The 20,016-nt window shown below is 40.3% G+C and overlaps 1 protein-coding gene across 3 annotated transcripts in view; it reads left to right on the forward strand.

The window, feature by feature from the left end:
- LOC149174219 (Metallo-hydrolase/oxidoreductase superfamily protein) overlaps nucleotides 1-5,451 on the forward strand; it is a 460,911-nt gene extending 455,460 nt beyond the window's left edge. The window contains exons 11-12 of one of the 3 annotated variants that reach the window (XM_089419244.1): nucleotides 4,657-4,831; nucleotides 4,974-5,451. In XM_089419244.1, coding sequence (XP_089275370.1) covers nucleotides 4,657-4,831; nucleotides 4,974-5,117 — 319 coding nt within the window. In that variant the 3' untranslated portion in view covers nucleotides 5,118-5,451. Of the gene's footprint in view, nucleotides 1-4,656; nucleotides 4,832-4,925 lie in introns of those variants that run through there. The other 2 variants (XM_089419243.1, XM_089419245.1) reach the window with 2 other exon arrangements.
- The last annotated feature ends 14,565 nt before the right edge of the window (nucleotides 5,452-20,016 follow it).

Below are 20,016 nucleotides of genomic sequence, written 5' to 3' on the forward strand. Positions count from 1 at the left end.
ATAAATTGGTTTGGTGAATTGCAAAACATATTTAACCTGTGACCAAAAGTAACTGTCAAGAACAGTGTCCTTGACTTCATTAGCACCATCTGTACTGACGTTAATTTCATCCCATGTTTCAGCACACACCAGATTAGTTAAAGCTTGTCTCACCCTCACTCGCCGCCTAAAGGTGAGGTAATAACTAGCAAATCTTGTCTTTGCAATTTTAAGCAATTGCAACTTGGAGTAAGTGCCATAGAAGTAGTTTACCCTTGTATGCCCTGTGATGAATTTAATGAGCTGCTTCCCTTTCCTGTAAACCTCAGCAATCCACCCACAATCTTTGTGTTTCACAATATCATGCATCAAAAGGTTCAATGTGTGAACCAGGCACCCAGACCAAAAGATGTGTGGATGAGTACGCTCAATAATTTTTCCTGCTAACTTACAATTTGCTGCATTATCTGTGATCACTTGAACCACATTATTCGGACCAACATCTTTGATTGATTTCAATAGGAGATCTGCAATGTTTGGTGCAGTTGCACTGATGGAGGAGGAGTCATGAGATGCAATAAATACTGCACCACTAGAAGAAACACCAAGAACATTTATCAAATGTTGGTTTCTAATATTTGTCCACCCATCTGATACAATGGATACCCCAGAATCCACCCACTCATGTGTAAAACGTGTCAAAGCTCTTTGAACCTTAGCTTTTTCTCTTTCTAATAACACTGTTCTAGCTTTCTCATAGTTGGGGGCCTTGTATCCTTTTGGGGCTTCATTGATGGCCTTTACCATTTCATGCCAATAGGGAGAGCGAAGCACATTGAATGGTACACCGCAAGCACAAAGAAAACGGACTATCTTTCCATCCACATCATCCCTCCCAGTAACATTAAGGAAATCCCCTATTGTTTTTCTACCTCCAGAGGTTGCAAAAGTACCATGAGGAGATGGGCAACTACCAAATTTAGAGGTTGCACTTGATTCAGAATGAGTTTTTTGTTTCTTGTTTTTTCGTTGTGCAGCCATCTCTATTTTGATGTATTTTTGTCTTTGTTCACTTGAAATGTTTGGGCAAATGGTTACCCCCACAGAACCCTTTTTTTCATCACTGTCTAGCACCCCACAAAGATGCCTCCTCAGACGGGTATATGAACCCGTATATGGTTTTCCTCCATGACAACCATGAGGGCACATCCATTTGTAAGATCCACCACCCTTTCCCCCTTCAAGTTTGGTCACATAGTTCCACAAGGGATTTGATGTACCTTTCCCATCTTGTGCTTCAGTGTCCTCTTCAAGTTCATCCCCTTCCTCTTCAAACCCTTCCTCCTCATCATACATTGGGTCACTACTATTAGGACCAAGTTCATCCCCTTCCTCTTCCCCTCTATTCCTCACCCTTGCCATCATTAAAACCAAGAGTGGAATGATACATAGAAGCCAAAAGAACACCATCTTGGAATATGGATATAGGTGGTGGACAACCTGTAAATAAAGGAGCAAGTAGAAACAATGGGAAAGAGTAGGAGAGAGAGGAGAAAAATACAATTTTTTTTTCAAAAAAACAAGGGAGTTTGGGGTTTAAACTTACCTCTTTAGCTCTTGTAGATGAAGTCCTCCAAGCTCTTGCTCCAAGCTCCTCCTCCTTCTCCTAGCTCCTCCTTCTTCACTCCTCCAAGCTCTCCTCTCTTCTCCTCTCCTTTCCTCTCTTCTCTTCTCCTCTCCTCTCTTCTCTTCTCCAACTCTCATAAACTCAAAGTGAGCAAATGAGAAGAGAATGGGGGCTTTATTCTTTTCTAAAGTCACCCTAAACTCACCCTAAACTCACCTAACCCACCCCCTAACCCACCCCCTCATGCTAGTTAAGTTTAACTTTAAAAGAAATTAAAAAAAAAATGTGTCTAATTCGCTGCCCGCGGGGTTGCGTCCGGGTTGCGCCTGGGTGGCGTGCGGGTGGCGTGCGCTTCCGGGCAGGTTGCGTGGCGCCACCCCGTGCCCGAACCGTCTGCCGAATCGCGCTTCCGGGTGGCCGCAACATGGATTGGCAGGAATCGCATTTTTTGACCGGAATCGCGCCACCTCCAAAACGGATCCGCGCTTCCACTGGGGATTCCGGATCGATTCGCTCCGATCCGCGATTCTGCGTTTGGATCCGGGGGGGGGGGGGGCGATTCCTGCAACACTGCCTAGAACAAAGCCCTCGAGCATGGTATGAAAAGATTCATAAAGTATCTTAAATCAAGAAATTCCAAAAGAAGTGATTATGATATCAAAGAAAAAGGTGAAAAAATTATAATTATGGTTGTATATGTTGATGACTTGATATTTACATGCAGCAGTAATGATTTGATACACGAAGAAAAAGATAGTCCTTCTAAATCTTTTGATATGACTGACATGGGATTGTTACATTATTGTTTGGATATTGAATTTGGCAATAACCACATAAGATTTTTATTTCACGAAGTATGCTTCAGAATTGTTGGAAAAATTCAGAGTGCAAGATTATAATCCAATAAAAACTCCAATTGAGGTAAATTTAAAACTTTGAAAGGTGATAAATCTCATGTAGTTAAGGAATTTCTTTATCGTCAACTTGTTCGAGGATTAATTTATCTTACTACAATGAGATCAGACATAATTTCTGCAGTTGGAATGGTATCAAGATTTTTAAGTTGCCCCAGGAAAACACATTGAAATGCAACAAAAAGAGTACTTAGATACATCAAAAGTACCTTACAATTTGGTATTTTATTGGAAAAGAATGATAACTTCATGTTGAATGGTTTTTCATATGCAGATTGGGCAAGTGGTACAGATGACAAGAAATTTACAATAGTTCATGCTTTTTCCCTTGGTAGTGGAGTAATTTCATGGGCAAGTAAAAAGCAACCTTTGGTAGCACTTTCAACAATAGAAGCAGAATACAAAGCAGTTGTTATAGCAACTTGTAAAGCAGTCTGGTTATGAAGAACTTTGAAGCTTCCTCAAATGCAACCTACAATTTCATGTTGCGACAACCAAAGCACCATCAAGATGACAAAAAATCCAATTTATCATTCAAAAACAAAACATGTTGAAATTCAACATCATTATATCAGAGAACAAGTGCAGAATAAAGAAATATAGCTGATTTATTGTAGGTCCCAAGATCAAGTAGCAGACACCTTCATCAAGGCACCCAATAAGAAGTTTGAAAATTTCGAGAAATGTGAGGGGTTATGGAAAATGAAATCATCTTTAAGAGGGGGTGTTAGATATTGTAATGATGATTTCATAATATTATAATAAATTTGTGTTATGTATGTAATTATTAATTAGGTAAATAATTATTCATTAAGTGACCATTTCCTAACAAGAGTAATGGATATATATATATATATATATATATATATATATATATGACACCATCTTATGTAATTTGACATACATTGAAATAATACATCTCTCACTCAACTATATTCTCTCGCTTGTCTCTCATATTCTCTTTAGTTTAACAATCTGCAGTCTAATGTGAGAAAGGTGAAGCTACTAAAGTGACAATGGTGGCTTGGCTAAGTTGCCCTGGGGTCTCATCGTTGTGCTTGGGAATTTTACAGATAGTGAGAATACAGAAGGTAACAAGCTTGATAATGCATGATGTTTTGGATGCAACGAAAGTGTCCACTGAATGCTTTTCATACAACCTATCTTGTATAAATTAGCTACATGTCTGTCTTTAAAAATAGCAGTGTTTCTAAATCACAATAAAATAAGTATGAATGATCCCACAGAGGTAATATGATAAAATCCGGCCCTGAACTCAATGAAATGGATTGTTGAAGACTGAAGGAACACAGAAAACTCCAAGTGTTGATATGTTGGTACCACCGTGATGAATTTAAACTAGTAATCACAAACTTTACACCAGAAATCTACAGATTGCAATTTTGGGTGTTTTCTTTTTCTTCAAGAGACCCATTCTTTTCCATCAGACATTTACTTGGTTATACTCTTTTATGTCTCCCTTTGTCTTGTCTCAAGTTGCTCCTAATGATTTAGGATGCTCAGTACTTTTCATGAAAGTATCCAAAAAATGGTTACAGACTTACGTATACTGCTATGACATTCTTCACCCAAAACCAGTTTTGTATTGGACAATGAAATTTTGTTGTGAATTCCCACAACTTTTGATTATCATTAGTAGTCTTTTGTGCATTTGAATAGGTTCACGGATCTGGATTTTTTTTTTTGTCTCTCAACATGTTGGGTAGAGAAGATTTAATGGTATTTAATGCCGTTTTGGACTGTTGTGATTTGATGCTAAATGATACTTCAGTATTCTTCGGTGTTTTACATAATCCAGCCTGCTTTTTCAAGTACTTTTTCTTGCACAAACATTCACTTCCTCAGAACTTTCTCATTGCTTACTGTCACTAAGGTATTCACCTGAACCTTTTCTTGTCAAAAACTGGGTGGATCCAATCCCCTTGCAAATCATGCTATCTTGAGAGACTGAAATTGGCAATGGAAACATTATTTCTTGAAAGCTGATTCAGTAAGAATAACTTAAATTATTTAGACAAAGACAACAGAAAGTCAATCTTTTATTCAAAAACATGAAGTTGCTTAATGGTCTTCAACTGGAGCTCTAAGCATAGTGTAATAATATTGCTGCTCCAGGCATCGTAAAGAAAGAGAGACAAAAGTACTGAAAGCTATTGAAAGTGGTGCAGCAACACTATATGAAATTGTGTCCAAAGCATATACAGATGTACTTCCTGTCATGTGGGTGGGAGCTGCATCAAATGTGAAATTGCATGTTGAGCATTTAGCATACCAACAAAAACTTCCTGTGGTACTAGTCACCATCTCTATCTTGTAATATATTTATGCAGTTCTGTTTAATCTCCAGTTTCTGTATTCAGCTAATTGAAAATCATGCTCTTCAGGATTTTTCTATGGACACATTCCTTACAAGTTGTGGGCACCGCTTTCAGCTGAGGTGGCTTTGGAGAATGATGCAAAATACAGCTCAGACAAATTCTTACCTCAACTATGCAGTAAAACTATCTCCCGTACTTATTATTGGTTTGACATCCTATATCTATTTTTACTTTACTAAGAAACAAAATTCCAGGTAAGTCGGGGATACTTGACATGGAAGAGTTGATCATGAATCTTGTAATGCTTCTTGTCAGTAAGTTTGAATATGTTCAGTTGTATCAACACCTAGTGGTGCCCAACTGCTATGGTAAATGAGTCTTTGAAGAAATTAAGCATAAAACATTTCGAACATGAAAATAAGCTTGTTTGTAATAAGGCTTCTAATGGGGGCAAGTAGAAGGGACGTGGATCATGAATTGTGTACTTTTGTCTTATAATGCAAAATGGATATTGGTGCCAGGTAGAAAAAACGTTTGACCTGATATGTCTACTATCTTATAATGCAAAAATGGAAATCTTACTAAAATATTATACTGACTTGTTATCTTATAAATGTGAAAAGCATTGAAAAGCAAAGTTTTATGCTGATGTTTATGAGGCTCTGCAGAGTGAGTGATTTAAAACGTACAAGTGAAGATGGGTGAATGATCTGAAGCATACAAATTCATTTTTGTTGAAAAGTTTTTCAGCGCTACCGTTTGTGCAAACATTATTTAGTGTATGGGTACATTACCAGATTACAAAGTATTTACACAAGTTACAAATGATAAACTGAAAGGCATACAGAATTAAATTGGAGAAAAATAAATCCTTCATGATTTTTCAAGGTTATTTCTGATTGTTTCTCTATATGCATCTCTGTTTGGGATAATGTTACAGATGGTTAGTAGGCCTAGTTATGAAATAAAAGTTGTATGCCTTTCAGTTTACCATTTGTAACTTTAGAGTCTACTTGGTGCAGCAGGACGTTGGACCAAAGGCTGTTTCTATTCGCAAAAGTCTATCCTTGCGGAGCCTTTTGTCTATCATCGATAAGTTTGAACATGGTATTTAAATCAAGGTTACTTGTGAGCAGGAGCGTGAGCGGGGAGTGACATTTTCAAAAGCTACCGGTTTGGGAGCGATTTGTTATATAATATAATTTTATATATATTTTGATGTATATATGTCAACAAAAGCATGTAGAATGATGAATTAGATATAAAAAACATAAAAACATGGATTGAACCATATAACATCAATCATCTAGAAGTTATAATCTTCATCAATCACGTCCACAAGTTAGTAACATACAACATATCAAGTCTCATGATTCATCAATTTTAAAGTTTCAAGCTTTCAAAATCTGATATATAGCATTTATCATCATTGATCACTAAAGTTGTAACTTGTAACCATTACCATTACCATTACCAAGTAACCAAACCAAAACAAAGAATATCTAACATGAAATGAAATGTTTCAACTTTCAACTTTCACGAAGTATTATATTCATAATTCATTACCAATGAGTTATAATTGCCAACTTCAAACTTAAATTGTCATATATTGTTTACAAAAAATATCATAATAAATATGAAAGAGTCAACAGTTATAAAAACTACTAGAAACTAGAAAAGACAAGTAAATCTATTATCTATTGCTAATGCTTGTGCATCTTGCTGCCACGAGAAATGTCTACTTTCTAAGAAAGCATGTAAAATGATGAATTAATTATAAAAAGCATAAAAACATGGATTAAACCATATAGCATCAATCATATAGTAGCTACAATCTTCGTCAACCACAGGTCCACAAGTTAAAAGTTTTGATTTATATAGCATGTAAGGTGCACATAACCAAAATAGCATCGAGTTCAATCCATATTTAAACTGAAAATACATCAACAAACAGGCTCTAGATGGTCTCTATCATCCCAAAAAATCATGCTACAACAAATACTTACATATCATCAAAATCATTGTCTATCTTGGGATCTCTGTCATTAATATCACTCTCTAAGCATTAACATAACATAGAAAAATTGTAGGATGTCAAGTCAAGATTTTGTTTGAGTGATGGGTACATTTTTAGTAGGGTCATGATAGAGGATTTCAACAACCCATGTCACTAACATTAAGGTACATAGAGGGATTGGTGCCCTTGACGAGTTCCATATCCTAGTACATGATAAAATCCAATGGAAACATTGCAATCCCCCTAATCCTGAAATCCTAAAAAACATATAAGTTTGTTGGATTTTGAGTGAGATCTAAAATTCTACTTTCTCCATATGATATCGAATGAGATCGGAACCACTCTCAAACATCCTAAGTCATTTCATGGGAATGTTAAAAATTTAAGTAAAAGGATGTAAATCAAAGATAAAGAAGAGGGGTGGGGAGAAAGGGGGATAGAGACTCCCTCACAACCATGATTTAAATTAACATTCTCATTGGCTTCAAAAAAACCACACTTATGTGTCTAGGATGTTTGGATACTTTGGGTAGATGAGTAAACTCTAATGATTCACCACAAAGTGAGTTTGGAAATCTATCTTTTTTCTTTCTTTTTTTCCCTTAATTCTAATATCCTTAGTAGTCTTTGATAATTTACAAAAAGTAATATATTCCTTTAATTTAGTTATTTGTTCACAAACTAACAATATTAACCTCAATATACCATGTCATTTGTTAAGAGCATATCTCTTAAGAGATGGAAGTTAACAATGTTGAAACCAAAGTAGGAGTAATACATCTTAATTTTTGGAGATAAAATTGTACATTGAATTGTATGTCGTGGTGACGTAAATTTTGGCTGTAATGAAAACTTAGTGGGATTTGATAAGATCTATCTAACTACTAGATGGTGGAGAAATATGGTCCACATCCACAAATAGTTCTCCAAGGTTGTATTTCATTGTTAAACATAAGATCTAAGTCTAGAGTTTCAAGTGAAACTCGTCTTTCATTAAGAATGTAAATGGTACATGGGAAAAAGAAATGATTTATAATAGAATGACTTTTTAGAAGGTAATCTAGCAAGAATTGCTATCTATGACAGCTAGACCTGGCTCATTAATAAAATATCCAAAGGACTTGGAATATAAAGATATCCATAAGGATACTAAGTATATAAATTATATAAGTTGAATATGATATGGTATTGCAAATGAGGGTTATAGATATAGGTGGGAGTGCCCTTTCATTAGGAGTAATGTACTTTCATAATTATTAATTATCATTATTTATTATTATATTATTTTATATATATTTATGCTATTTATCTTTATACATTACTTTTCTCTTAAAATTGCATCATTCTCAAAGCATCTTGATGAAAGGGCTTTACATCATTTACTTTCACTTGTAATATCTTTTGTTTTTGATGTCGTCATGGTTGGATACAAGATGTTGCTAACTTTTAAGCACATACTAGAATTGTTGAGTTATAACACGATTTGACCATCTTAATTCAATCCTTTGCCTAACATTGTACTTATAGGATTCTCAAGGTTTATTGGTAGTAGTGTTCTTTGAAATATAGGTTAATGGTTTATTTTCTAAGCGATGTTAATATACTTAGTGGTTAAGTTATCTTCTCTTATGATTAGGATGTCGATAAGGTGTCTTTGTAGCGTGACTTTCCCCTATCATGTTTATAACATTTTCTTGGTTTCTTTAGGTATAATTTCTTCTTCACGTCTTAGTATTTCTTTATTGATTATTGGATCTTCACCTAGAATTCTCATCATCCATATTCTAATATCTGAATATGTTTTTCTTCAACCAGTTTAACAATTTTTTTAGTCGTGATATTAACTAAATCTATATTTGTTCTCATTTTTTTCCACTTGGTCTCTTTTACCAAAGGACTCTGATGCTTCCTTTTGAGTAAGTTGTTCTATTATTGATCCAGAATGGATCATTATATTGTTTTTCATCCAACTCGATGCATTTGGAGTGGAAAAAGTGGAGGAATCAGTGCACGGGACCATTTTTATCGGCAGGACCTGGTTTGGTAAAACGAGGTCTGAAACCTTTTGTGAGTGTTTTGAGGCAACGAACAATGTTTTTGGGGGGTAAAACTTTGTTGCTTCGGCATTGCATCATTTCATGCTATTCTACACAGATTTTTCCAACGACACAAGAAGCGCGTCAATCAGATTCTGTATGCAAAATTTATGTCACTCGGAATTTGACCTTCCTCATTTCACACCTATAGTTCGGGAGGATGTTGCATCATCCCCCATTATTCATGGAAATGGGGCTAACCACTTGATTATGATATAAAAGACTCTAGAAGAGTCCATATTGTAACTCTAGTTAAGAGTTGATGTAGTCAAAATTGACCATTAGTAGGCTATCACACTGTGTTATAACTGGGCCACTATGAGGAAGATGATTACATTCTTTCGAGAGCATTTTGTTCCATAGTTGAGCAAAGATAGCTAGGAGAGATAGGGGTAGAGCACACAAAGAGGCTCTGTGCGCTGTAGCAACCTACAGTGCACATTCATTACTTCTTTGTACCTACAACCATATTTCCAGATAGAAAGAGAGCGAAGCAACCTCATCTTCCAGCTAGGTTTTCTCTCGAAAGGGTTTCCTAGAGAGCATATCTTGTGTCTTATGTTTGTGTGTGTGTGAGCTTATTTTTTCGTTCTCTACTTTTCTTCATACTTTCCATTCGCATGCATGCACTAATTGCAGTTAAATCTACAGATCTTAAAGTTTAATAAAATTGTAATGGTGTAAAATCTCATATTTTTAATATCATATTATCATATCTATTGTGTTGAATTGTCTAGTGGAATATCCACGACAGTGTATAGATCATTTGGTATCATAGTAGGTTTCTTTGAGTATTTTGTGGAGATTGCAGGGATCTAGATCAGCGGGGTTGAAAATAGTAAAACCCTAATCATCACCGACGAATCTGTAAAATAACCTTGTGATCCTGCAAAGGTGAGGTTTACGTGGTTGTAACAACAAGGCACAGATATCAACCGCAATGTGAGCCTCCTCATGGCGGCCTTGAATAACAAGCTAGGGATATTTGGAGAAGGTGGGGGTTCAAATGCAGAGGACAAATAAGAATGAGGATTAGAAGATCAGGGAGAAAAGGAGAACATGTTGAAGAAAGGACCCGAAAAATATCAACCGAATTCGAGTGTCGTGAATCAATCACAGTCCCTGTTTAAAATGGAAGCAAAAGTAATATCAGGTTGTACCACGACGAGATCGACGCTCTGAAGTTGAACCACTGGTTGTCGCAACTGGAAGTTTATTCAGTGTCCATTAGATCAAAGAAGGGCAAAAGATCTCATTCCCGCTGCTAAAATTAGAAGGCCATGCACTGACTTGGTGGGAGAGCCACACAGATAACCTGAGGTTGGAGGGAGAACCTCCAGTGACTAACTAGGAGGATTTCAAAACCCTCATTAAGTCACAGTTTTATCCCATTGGGTATGTGGAGGACCAATGGATCCATTGGCATTACTTCAAGCAAAAGTCGGGCTAAAGTGTGCAGGATTACACCATAGAATTTAGTAATATGGCTATAATGTTGAGTATCTCTCCAAAGAACCCAGATGTACACCTCAACTATTTGGTGAATCTGCATTGCCATCTGCGTGAGTAAGTGATGATCAAGCCCAAATCGGTGGACGAGGCTTGTGTACAAGCACAGTACCTGGAGAACATAGGCCTCAAGAGAGCACAATCAAGTGGATTGAAGCAAAATGAGCAACAAAAAGCTTCTAAGGAGGGGAAGAAGAAGCAAAAGGGGGGAAAAGATAAGAAGATGAAAACCACTACAACATCGATGGCCATACAAGGGGGGAATGTTGGAAGTTGCATCCAGAGCTAAGTCTGATGAACAAGAAGAAGAATCTCATGACCACTAATTCGAGTAACCAAGTTGAAAGCAACTTGGATGTGGATGAGAAGATCGGTTGTACATCAGTACAGAAGGAGGTGAATCTAAGTAGCCTTTAGCAACAGGAATAGAAAGAAACGACCAAACTCTTCCATATAAAGATACAGGTCAAGAAGACAAAGATTGATGCTTTATTTGACTCAGGATCGCAGGTGAATCTCAATGCGGCAGAGTTGGTCAAGAAGTTGGGGTTGGAAGGTCGTGATCATCCAAACCCATATCCATTGGGATGGGTAAATAAGGATGTAGAGATGAAGGTAATGAAACAGTGCAAAATTAGATTTCTATCAATGTTGATTTTATTGATGAAGTAGACCTAGATGCGGTTCCCCTTGATGTATGTGGAGTCATGTTTGAGAGCCCATACATGTACGTGTGTGATGCAATATTCATGAGGAGAGTCAACCAGTATCGGCTCGTCAAGGATGGAAAATCATTCATCATCAAATTGGGAAAATTTTAAGGATCGAAAATTATCTTGAAGCTTAAAAACATTTACGAATCTCGCTAGCCCCTAATATGCAAACTATAAAATGTTTATTGATGTATTTGTAAAATTATTTAAATTTGTAAGGATTTTATGTATACTCCTATATAATGTTGGCGATTTTTAAGGTAAAATAATTTTTTATTGTAAAATTTGAGCGAATCACTTTTATAAAAAATGGAAATAGGCGAATCTTCTTTTTTGGAAAAATCATCGAAAATTAGTCCACCTTCGAATATTAGCCCTGTTGACGGCGCTGGACCCACCAACATGTCAAGGGATCTCCTCAGTAAGAAGTTCCAATTAGATCTCAGATCTTTTGGTGTAGGAGTCCCAACAGTGGGTCATAAGGTAATGCCTTGACCGCAATGTCGCACAGAGGCAAGTAAGATAACTCTGTTAGTAGCAAGGGTGTGACTAATGCAAAGAGTTAAGGAATGTGTACGAGAGGTTCCAACACTTCGAAGGGAGAAGAAGGTGAAAGTGAGTTACAAGTTGAAAGGGATCAATCCCAACTCGGCTAGGAACACACCACACAAAAGACATGCACAGTTTCTGGCAAAGCATTCCACTCGGATGCGGAAGTCACAACAATAAGGTAAGATAACACGAACAACTCACGAATCAGTGTGAGACGAGTGTGATGGTTGATATAGCAAGGTTCATGAGAAAGTTCTGTCTGATGTCTGACAGAGTAGTCGACACAGGCGGTAACAACATTAACAACATATGCAACACATTAACAATAAGATTCATATAACTGCATACAAATAAGTTCATATACAAGTACGTAAGTTAAACAACATATATCATTAAGGCAACCGGAATAGTCCAACTACAATACCAACATCTGCATGAAAATGTGCGGCTTTTATTATTAAAGAAGTGTAAGTCACAATCATACAATACACCATGTAAACCCGCTAGCCCGAACAGTGGAATCTTACAGCCACATCCGCCTACTCCTCCAAAGATATGTACTATCTCCGTGCAGTGGAGAAGCCAAGGCACGTTACAATACTATCCAAGCCTTCTTCAAGATAGTCTTAGTAGAAGCTTGGTTGACCAAAAGCCTGTACAATGAGTTATGAGGGACTATTTATAGTAAAGGGTGGGGTGACCCTTGACATTCCCCTTTGTGACCGTTTAACTACCCTCGTGACTCTTCACATACTCTATGATTGTTACATTCACTCTTGACACTTGACTTGCACTTGACATGACTCAACATTACAATGCATATGTACCCATGTGAACAATGGCTTGAACAAGCCAAACTAGACACCACTCTGACTTAGAAAACTATAGAAGTCCAACTGCTCGACATCCTCATGCTGATCAACAGTAACATATTGGTGCCAAGATTGGTAGTCTCTAATAGTGTCCATGTGTTCCGTTGTGACATTTGTCTGGAACCTGAACCTTGCCTCCATGGCATCCAGGTACACTGCTCGGGCTCCTCTGTCCAACTCATCTAAAAGCATGTGCATAATTGTCCTCATTGTTGTCGTACCAGCAACATACTTGTGCATGATGTCTGCACTGATAGGAAAGTTTGGACTGGTGGCGACGCGCATCAACTCGTCGAAGTACGAGTCAAGCTCCTGTTGGACCTGCTTCTTGGTCTTCGCTTGGGTGAGAGTCCCAAGTGATGGAATCGCATGTGTGTGCACCATAACCTCCATGCTCTTGAATACTCGTGCATGGGAAGCCTATATGCCAGTGATGAGTTGCGTAGTTCCTCATAGTTTCGGATCTGAGTATGGATACGTGCTTGCAACTCAACCACATTGGCCCTCATCATCTTGGGCAAATGAAGCGGGGCTCCCTTGTACTTCATCATCCATGCTTGCATGTTGTCAATGACAACATGTATGTTCTTCATGATACAAGATCTTCTCACACATTGATGCTACCGTCTGTGAAGATGAACGACTGCTTGATGCATGGTACCGAACTTGGAGTACATTGCTCGCATGACTGTGTCCAAGGACAATACTTCATCTAGTATTGCCTTCTTCAGTGCAGCTCAGGCGGACATTGTCACCAAGTCTCCTCCCTTCTTGGCCACCTGTAGTTCCTTCGCCATTCACTCATTCTCAGCTATGAGGAAGTGGACACTCGAGCTAGTGGCTTCGGCATACACTCTAGTTGCATCGGCCAAAATAGATGGGTCCTTGTGCACATTGGTCACGATCACTTGTTCTTCAACTTGCGCAGGGGATGTTCGGTCCTTCGGAGTTGGTACTCTGTCAGGTTGCACAACTCTATGTTGAGATTCATCAAAGGAGCTATTGCGCATCTCTGCTTTTGGTTGACCACCAAGGATCTCAGTGCCTCCTTGGTCATTCGAAACTTGCTCATCATCTGGATGCATTGAAGCAAGCGAGTCGACCTCTTTGTGGTGAGGGATGAGGTCGGTATCTTGTTCAAACTCCTGTTGCTCCATGACTACATCCAACTGTTCAAAAGCCTATTCTATATCATGAGCAAAGTCTTGCCCCTACAAGTGCTCACCCTCTTCACCTGATGCCCGTTGTTTAGAAGAATCAACTACTTGTACGGGCGCTGCTTCATCTGTCCGCATGTGATGTGCCCCCTCCTAAATCTGCTGTTGCTGCACTTCCTTCTCATGTTGGCGCAACTCTTGTTCTTTCAAGAGTTTCTTCCTCAGCTCATGCATCTCCCTCTCTGCTTCTTCCATTCTCTTCTTATCCCTCTGCCTTCGCGCGATTCGCTTGTCACGCTGCCGCCTCTTTTGTTGAATAGCCATAGCTGCTTTTTCTACAAGTGAATCTGCTCGAAACTTGCAGCTTTTGTTCCTCCTCCATGCGGTCGACAATCTTTCTCTTCCCTTTGTCACGCATAGGTATGATTGGCTTTGTTGCCTCTGTTGTTGCTACTATTGCTGGTGTTCTTTGTGGTGCTGCTTCATGCTGTTGTGCTAACCATTCTATGGCGAAACCGACTTGTTCATTGGGTCTGGAGTAATGGTAACAATACCTCCATGAGTCTTCCTCGGCCCAATGAAATGCCCCATGGATCCAATTGAACTGAACTCTCATTCAGTGATCCTTCACAATGCAATGTGGGTCATATGGGTTGAAGCTTTAGAGGTCAAACGGGTACTTCTTCATTTATTCAGCTTCGACATTTGCTTGCTTGACGCTCCGAATCTTGTATAACCCAATCCGTAATGGAAGAGTGGGCCAAGGTGCCTTCTACTTCCGCTGTAGCATAGTTGTTAATCTTGTTGAGATATGATACGCTACTTCCTGCATGGAAAGCACATCCAAAGCAAACTTTGGCAGAACATGCGGAGGCTTCTTCGCACTGAACACTCGAATGAACGTGCCGTCCAGTGAGGCAGACCAATCTGCAATGCCTAACAATGCCCTTGTTGCTTCTTCTGACATGCGGGGTGGATCATGTTCGAATATCAACCTGTACACTGGGGTGACATGATGACAGTTGTATGATCACTCCTCTGAAGCTGCACTCGGAGAATAGCTTGAAATATGTTCTCACAATAGTCTCTGCCGGTGACCATGCCCATTCTAAGCCCAGGAAATCATGTTGGGCATAGACTACATCTAGAATGTAGGCGGACATGTAAGTCTCTCCATGCATGCCTTTGAGTGACTGGCAAGCCTTCGTGACTTGCTCCTTCAGCTGATGAGCCAGTATGCCAGACCAGTTGCACGGTCTTCCTTCTCTAGCCAGTTGGCCCAGCGTGACCACCCAAATCTGAGGGATGGTCTCAGTGCTCGCTTGGCCACTCAGTGGACATGCGAATATGACCAAGTATTGGTATGCCTTCCTCAATATCTTCGTCTTATAGATCCGATTAGGGGTCATCTTGAAACGAGCTGGCTCCTTTACCCAATCCTTCAGAATGTCTCTGGAGTGGCCTCTGCTGTTGGGAAAGCTGAATGGAGGGGTCATGACAGTCATGGGCTCATCCATCTAATACATCTCATCATAATCTCCTGTTGCTCCATGTCTGCATCCAACTGTTCAAAAGCCTATTCTATCTCATGAGCAAAGTCTTGCCCCTACGAGCGCTCACCTTGTTTGCCTGATGCCAGCTATTTAGAAGATTCAATTACTTGTACGGGCGCTGCTTCGTCTATCTGCACGTGATGCACCCCCTGCTGATTTTTCTGTTGTTGCGGTTCCTTCTCGTGTTGGTGCAGCGCTTGTTCTTTCCGGAGTTGCTCCCTCAGCTCATGCAACTCCCTCTCTACTTCTTCCATTCTTTTATTATCCCTCTGCCTTTGCGCGATTCACTTGTCGCGCTGCTGCCTCTTCTGTTGAATAGCCATAGCTGCTTGTTCTACAAGTGGATTTGCTTGAAACTTGCAACTTTGTTCCTCCTCCATACAATCGACAATCTTTCTCTTCCCTTTGTCGCACACAGGTATGCTTGGCTCTGCTTCCTTTGTTGTTGATGCTACTGTTGGTGTTCTATGTGGTGCTGCTTCATGCTATCGTGCTAACCATTCTATGGCTAAATCGACCTGTTCATTAGGTCTGGAGTAATGGTAACAATGCCTCCATGAATCTTCCTCGGCCTAATGAAATGCTCCATGGATCCAATTGAACTGAAATCTCATGTAGTGATCCTTTACAATGCAATGTGGGTCATATGTGTTGAAGCTTCGGAGGTCGAATGGGTACTTCCTCATTTGTTCAGCTTCGACATCCGCTTGCTTGACGGTCCGGATTTCGTATAACCCAATCCGTAACGGAAGAGTGGGCCAAGGTGCCTTCTACTTCCGCTGCAGCATAGCTGTTAATCCCGCTAAGATATGATACGCTACTTCTTGCATGACAAACATGTCCAAAGAAAACTTTGGGAGAACATGCGGAGGCTTCTTCATGTTGAACACTCGGATGAACGTGTTGTTCGGTGAGGCATACCAATCTGCAATGCCTAACAATGCCCTCATTGCATCTTCTGACATGCAGGGTGTATCATGTTCGAATATCAACCTGTTGTACACTGGGGTGACAAGATGGTCGGACAACTGTATGATCACTCCTCTGAAGCTGCACTCGAAGAATAGCTTGAAATATGTGCTCACAATAGTCTCCGCCGGTGACCATGCCCATTCTAAGCCCGGGAACTCATGTCGGGCACAGATTGCATCTAGAATGTAGACGGACATGTAAATCTCTCCATGCATGCCTTTGGGTGACTGTCGAGCCTTTGTGACTTGCTGCTTCAGCTGATGAGCCAGTATATCGGACTAGTTGCACAGTCTTCCTTCTCTAGCCAGTTGGTCCAGTGTGACCACCCAACTCTGAGGGAAGGTCTCAATGCTCGCTTGTCCACTCAGTTGACGTGCGAATATGACCAAGTATTATTGGTATGCCTTCCTCAATATCTTCGTCTTATAGATTCGATTAGGGGTAATCTTGAAACAAGTTGGCTCCTTTACCCAATCCTTCAGAATGTCTCTGGAGTGGCCTCTGCTGTTGGGAAAGCTGAACGGAGGGGTCATGACAGTCATGGGCTCGTCCATCTGATACATCTCATCATAATCTCGTGCCCAGAAGGTTGCAAGCTTCTTCCCATTGACACTGCTCAAGGTCATTGTCTCGGGGTCAGTGTGAGAGACGATCCAATGAATCATGTCTGCGCATGGGAACGCGGGGTATCTGCATGCAATCCAGTACAAGTTGGACTTATGAATGTTCACGTACACCTGACGGTCTTCAAGGTCTTCCCCAAAAGTACCTGCGAATGTTTCATTCACCTCTTGCCACTTCAGTTTGATGTCCTTGTCTAGATACAACTTCGTATCTTTGTAGATTGGCATGCTAGAGGACACCTGTTCAACTGTTGTTCCAACTGCAACACCATCAGTGTCTTGGGATCCTTCTCTCTTAGAAGCCATTGAGACAGATGGACACTTGAAAGATATGGAAACAAGTAGCATGCATGGCAAGAAATATGTCAGCGAAAACAGAGCAAATCCGGGGAAGGATACAACACATACATGGGAAACTGATGAGCAAGATTGCGCAAATTTCACTGGGAGGCTGAGTGACTGGCTACCAAAACTGCGCAAAAGGTAGTCTAGGCTATTTGGGAGGCTAGAATGGTTGTTCGATCTGCGAAATGCGCAATCCACTTGGGCAACTGGCTGCTGGGATTGCGCAATGCCAGCTGGGAAAGACTACTGGCCCAGGGATAGATTTGCGCAAATGTTTGGGCCAAGCAGCCACTAACCTCCAGAAATGCGCAATTTAGTCTAGGACGCCAGTGCTGGGAAAGAATGTGCAAATCTAGAGAGGAAGGTGAGCCTTCCTTCCCTAGATTGCACAATGCAGTCTTGGTGGGGGTAGAGCCTGGGACAAGGTTGGCCTGACTCGTCAATGGGAAACTGAAAGAAAGTAAGTCGATGAAATGCATGGTGACACTAAGTGATAGTAGAAGTGATAAACAATGCATGCAAAACATGAATGGAAGATTCAACAAACAAATCAACATGCATGTGGGTGAGGTCGTTTGCCAGTTGGGTGAACGTTTGTGCAAAATAGTTTCATGCATGCGACAGTATTGAGATAGAGACGAAAATTGAAACAGAGCTAGGACAAGCTAGAATATATGTAAATGACAGCAAGCATTCAAAGAAATCAAGCAAGCAGCAGTCACACAAACGAATACACAAAAAGCGATAGAAACGCTGAAAATGACAAGTTGAGGCCACTTACCCGTGAATAGCTGAGCCGGATGTGTCAGAGTGTCCTGGATGTGTTGTGGGATTTCAGAGCTCTAAGATCGATGTGAATGAATGAGCTCTGATGCGTCGAATAAATAAATTTGGTCTCAAGACGCGCATGCCACAAATATAGGAAAAAGCGACACTTCGAGGGAAATTTCTAAAACAAGTTTGCATGTAACCCCCGATTGCTAAAAATAGCTCCCTGGATCATGGGATGCCTTTTGCATGTTGTCTCTTGCTATTCCGGGAAGATCAAGTCATGCATCCATGCAAGTCAAGTTTCCTCGGTCTTGGGTGGAACTAGTCAACTAGACTGTCCATGCATGCCAGTGCTCAACTACTTGGGAAAAATGCGCATTCCTGACTGTAAGCTGCGTTGACTGCTTAAGGGGATTGTGCAATTTCTGGGCAGAGCAGCTGACTGCTGCCCAAATTTGCGTAAATCCTGGGTTGAACAACCTGTTGTTGGGAAAAATTGCGTAAATCATGCTGGGAGGGTTAGATGGTAGGATTGCGCAATCCTGGAGACCAGTAGGCTGTCAAAGAGGATTGCACAATTCCTCGAGGGAAGGTTGGTTTCCCTCCAAAAATGTGCAATTTTTCAAGGGGAAGCTGCTTAGCCTGTAGCTGGACCAAGTCCGAGTAAGCAGCCTGTGAGGGGAATGGATCGGCTGTGATCGATAGGCTTCCCTTTTGCAAGGAAAACACTGAAGCTTGAGTACTTGACGAAGAAAAACAAAGTGTTGTGTAAGGTTAGCAGGGGAGGCTCCAAAACAGGCTAAGGTAAAATTTTGGAGGGTGGTTACAACACTTGGCGACACACTGGTAGAACTCCAACTCTCTGAATGGACCTTGCTCGTGAAAACGAGTCTAACACCTCCAGAAGCATTGTTCAATTCTTAGCTCATCTTGGCTTCACACTAGCTTGATGAAAGATGTAGCATCTGCCAGACTCTTGGTCGATTGACATACATTCCAATCCAAGGCACCACAATTGTTCCGATCGGGGTTGAGGGGTATATAGGTGCACAAGCAGTATAGTCGTCGGAGTCTTAGTTTCATCTCTGGTGTTGCTCCACTGCCAGCAGGCCTGGACAGTACCCCGGTGGAGTCACATAGGAACACAAGCATGTCTCCGCTGCTAGCGAGCCTGGTCAGTACCCCGGCGGAGTCACATGCATCACCTCCCTGCGTAGGAAGCCTTTCTCTTCTTTCGCCTGATTCATTTTGAATTTTGAATTTTTTGACTTTTCATTTTTTTCATTTTTCATTTTCACTGTGTATAACACATTCATTTCAGAGGCAGAAGAGGGATCCCGACTTTTTGAGAGCAGAAGAGGTTGTTCTAGTAGAGAAGTAGTTTAATGTATCTCTGATGTGCCTGTTAAGGTTTCCCCCCTCACCTTACTCTACTTGACTGAGCTGATAAGGGTTAACCCAAAAACAATCGACTAGAGAAGGTGACACTAGTTAGTGCGCAAGCATTGTGTTTACACCAAGGTTCACTTCGAACAATACATATTTTCCTTTGATGTATCATGGAATAAGAGTAACACGTTCATCATACAAAGGCAAGATGATAGATAACCAAGTAGTGACAGTTGTACAAGCCCTCTTGTACTTTACCCAGCTAGTTTCATGAGTCACACATGGTTTCATGCAAAATAAACCTATGAACGAAACAAGCAAACGAACTAGCAACAAAGTCGAGGAAAAGTAGAAGCAAAAATGAGAGTAAAGCAAGCAAACAAACAAGCAAGCAAACAATCAAGTAATCAAAGCATGAAAGCAAACAAGCATGCAAGCAAACAATCGAAAGAAAACACTACTCCTACTCCTACACTAACAGTGCATGGGCCTGATCTTGTGAAGTGATACTTCCAATGCAGCCACCGACGCATTGGTAGACCCATGCAGGTGAAGGGTTGGTCCGTGAGTAACCCAGTTATGCGGACT

Source organism: Pinus tabuliformis, chromosome 4_1 (assembly GCF_031772625.1).
Source record: "Pinus tabuliformis cultivar Carrire ecotype Pingquan chromosome 4_1, CPIR1, whole genome shotgun sequence".
Lineage (NCBI taxonomy): Eukaryota > Viridiplantae > Streptophyta > Pinopsida > Pinales > Pinaceae > Pinus > Pinus tabuliformis.